The 2,454-nt window shown below is 42.4% G+C and overlaps 1 protein-coding gene across 1 annotated transcript; it reads left to right on the forward strand.

The window, feature by feature from the left end:
• Window positions 1–393: 393 nt before the first annotated feature.
• Window positions 394–1,974, forward strand: LOC131198226 (general transcription factor II-I repeat domain-containing protein 2A-like). The gene has a single exon (XM_058182718.1). It carries the CDS (start codon window positions 394–396, stop codon window positions 1,972–1,974), a length of 1,581 nt encoding a protein of 526 aa, XP_058038701.1.
• Window positions 1,975–2,454: the final 480 nt, after the last annotated feature.

Here is a 2,454-nt window from a genome sequence, read left to right on the forward strand (position 1 = left end):
TGCATACCGAGCAAATAGATCAACAGATGATGCTGTTAATATGGCTCTCACTACATCCTACAACATCTTGAGTCTCCAAAGACCTATGCAAGGGTCCTCTTTGTAGACTTTAGTTCAGCATTCAATACCATCAATCCAGACATTCTTCTAACTAAGCCAGACCTGGGCAAATTAAGGCCCGCGGGCCACATCCGGCCCTTTGTACGTCCCTGTCCGGCCCGCGTGAGGCCAATCATAAACACCATAAATTAAACTTTTTTTTTAACTTTTATTTTGAAATTTTATTTTGAAAAGCGTTACGTCGCTACGTATGCACGTCGTAGACGTAGCACCTTCACTCGCGTATACACGTGTGTGAGTGAAGGTGATGCTGTTCGCCAGGTTATCCCCAAGATGTCGGCACACCCCAAGAAAAGAAAAGTTGATAACGAATGCCGTATTTTCAACAAAACATGGACTTCCAAATATTTCTTTACAGAAATTAAAGGCAAAGCAGTGTGCTTAGTCTGTGGTACACAGGTTGCTGTGTTTAAAGAATATAATTTGAATCGCCACTACACCACCAAGCATGAAGATAAATACAGAAATCTGTCTGGTGAAGAGCGTGCAAGGGAGTCTGATGCATTGCTTGCAAAACTACAAACCCAACAAGGATTTTTCACTAAACTTCACACTCCCAGAGATGCAGCCGTCAGGACAAGTTATGTCATTTCTCACAAAATCGCCAGAAAAAGTAAGGCGTTTTCCGACGGAGAGTTTATTAAGGAGTGTTTATTGGACTCTGCTGCGCTGATGTGCCCAGAGAAAAAAGGCGCATTTGAGAACGTTTCACTCTCCCGACGCACTGTAACGAGGCGGATTGAGGACATCGCGGGGAACTTAGAACTTCAGCTGAAGAACAGAGCGGCCAACTTTGACTTTTTTTCTCTGGCTTTGGATGAGAGCTGCGATGTACGTGACACTGCCCAGCTGCTCATCTTCTTACGTGGGATAACCGCAGACTTTCAAATCACGGAGGAGTTGGCAGCCATGCAGTCAATTAAAGGGACAACCACCGGTAATGACTTGTTCAGAGAGGTAAATGCATGTATGGACATTTTAGGACTGAAATGGGACAAGCTTGCAGGTGTGACAACAGATGGTTGTCCAAATCTGACAGGGAAAAATGTTGGACTTTTAAAGAGAATGCAGGATAAAGTGACAGAAATTAACCCTGATCAGAAATTGACATTTTTGCATTGTATCATACATCAGGAAGTGTTGTGTAAGACAGTGTTAAAAATGAAACATGTCGTTGATGCTGTCACTAAAATAGTTAATTTCATCAGAGCAAGAGCTTTAAATCACAGACAGTTTGTTGCTTTGTTGGAGGAAACTGAGGCTGAACATGGTGACATAAGCTATCACTGCACTGTTAGGTGGCTCAGCCTTGGCAAGGTTCTGAAAAGTGTCTGGGACCTGAGAGACCAGATTCAGGAGTTCTGTATTCAGAAAGGTCATGACATCCCAGAACTTTCAGATAACAACTGGTTGGCAGACCTCGGATTCGCTGTGGATGTGACTGCACTAATGAACGAACTAAATGTCAAAATGCAGAGCAAGGGCCTTTTTGTGCATGAGATGTACAGTGCAGTGAAGGCTTTCATGAGAAAACTACAGCTTCTCTCAAGCCAAGTGAAGGACAACATTCTGACCCACTTGCCAACACTTAAGGAAGCCAAAAGATCAGGTGATCACCTCCAAAAGTACTCAACCATGTTAGAAGCATTGCATGCAGAGTTTTCAAGCGATTTCAAGATTTCAAAACTCTTGAGAGTGAAATGCACATGGTTTCTTCTCCCTTCAACTGCAGTGTGGATGATGCACCAAGTGAAGTTCAGATGGAACTCATTGATCTGCAGTCTGACACACATCTGGCAGATCACTTCAAGTCAGTCTCACTGCTGGACTTTTACTCCGCCCTCAAGAGGATAACTTTCCACACCTGAGGAGGCATGCTCAGAGGATCCTAGTCCTCTTTGGATCTACCTATCAATGTGAACAGACATTCTCAGTTATGAAGTTCAACAAATCCAAACACAGATCCTCTATGACTGATGACCACCTCTCAGCTGTCCTTCGCATAGCCACTTCAGACATTCCGCCAGATTTCAATGCCCTTGTTCAAGCCCAGAACAGACTGGATTATTCTCGCTGAAGAGGTAACATGAGGTGGAAAGCATTACAAGTTATTGTTTGTGGAGATTAACAAATTAAAAAATAAATTGCACTGGTTCAATAATTGTTTTTCTTATTTAACCAATAGACCACAGTTTCACATAACCTAATATACATATTTACAGAGTGCTTTATTCTTCTGATTATCAGTACCAGCTATTCAAAATATTTAATTTAAGTATTTTACAATGAAAGAAAGTTGGTGGCCCTCTGACACAATTCAGGCTTCTCATGCGG

The sequence above is a fragment of the Ahaetulla prasina genome, chromosome 4 (genome assembly GCF_028640845.1).
Source record: "Ahaetulla prasina isolate Xishuangbanna chromosome 4, ASM2864084v1, whole genome shotgun sequence".
Classification (NCBI taxonomy): domain Eukaryota; kingdom Metazoa; phylum Chordata; class Lepidosauria; order Squamata; family Colubridae; genus Ahaetulla; species Ahaetulla prasina.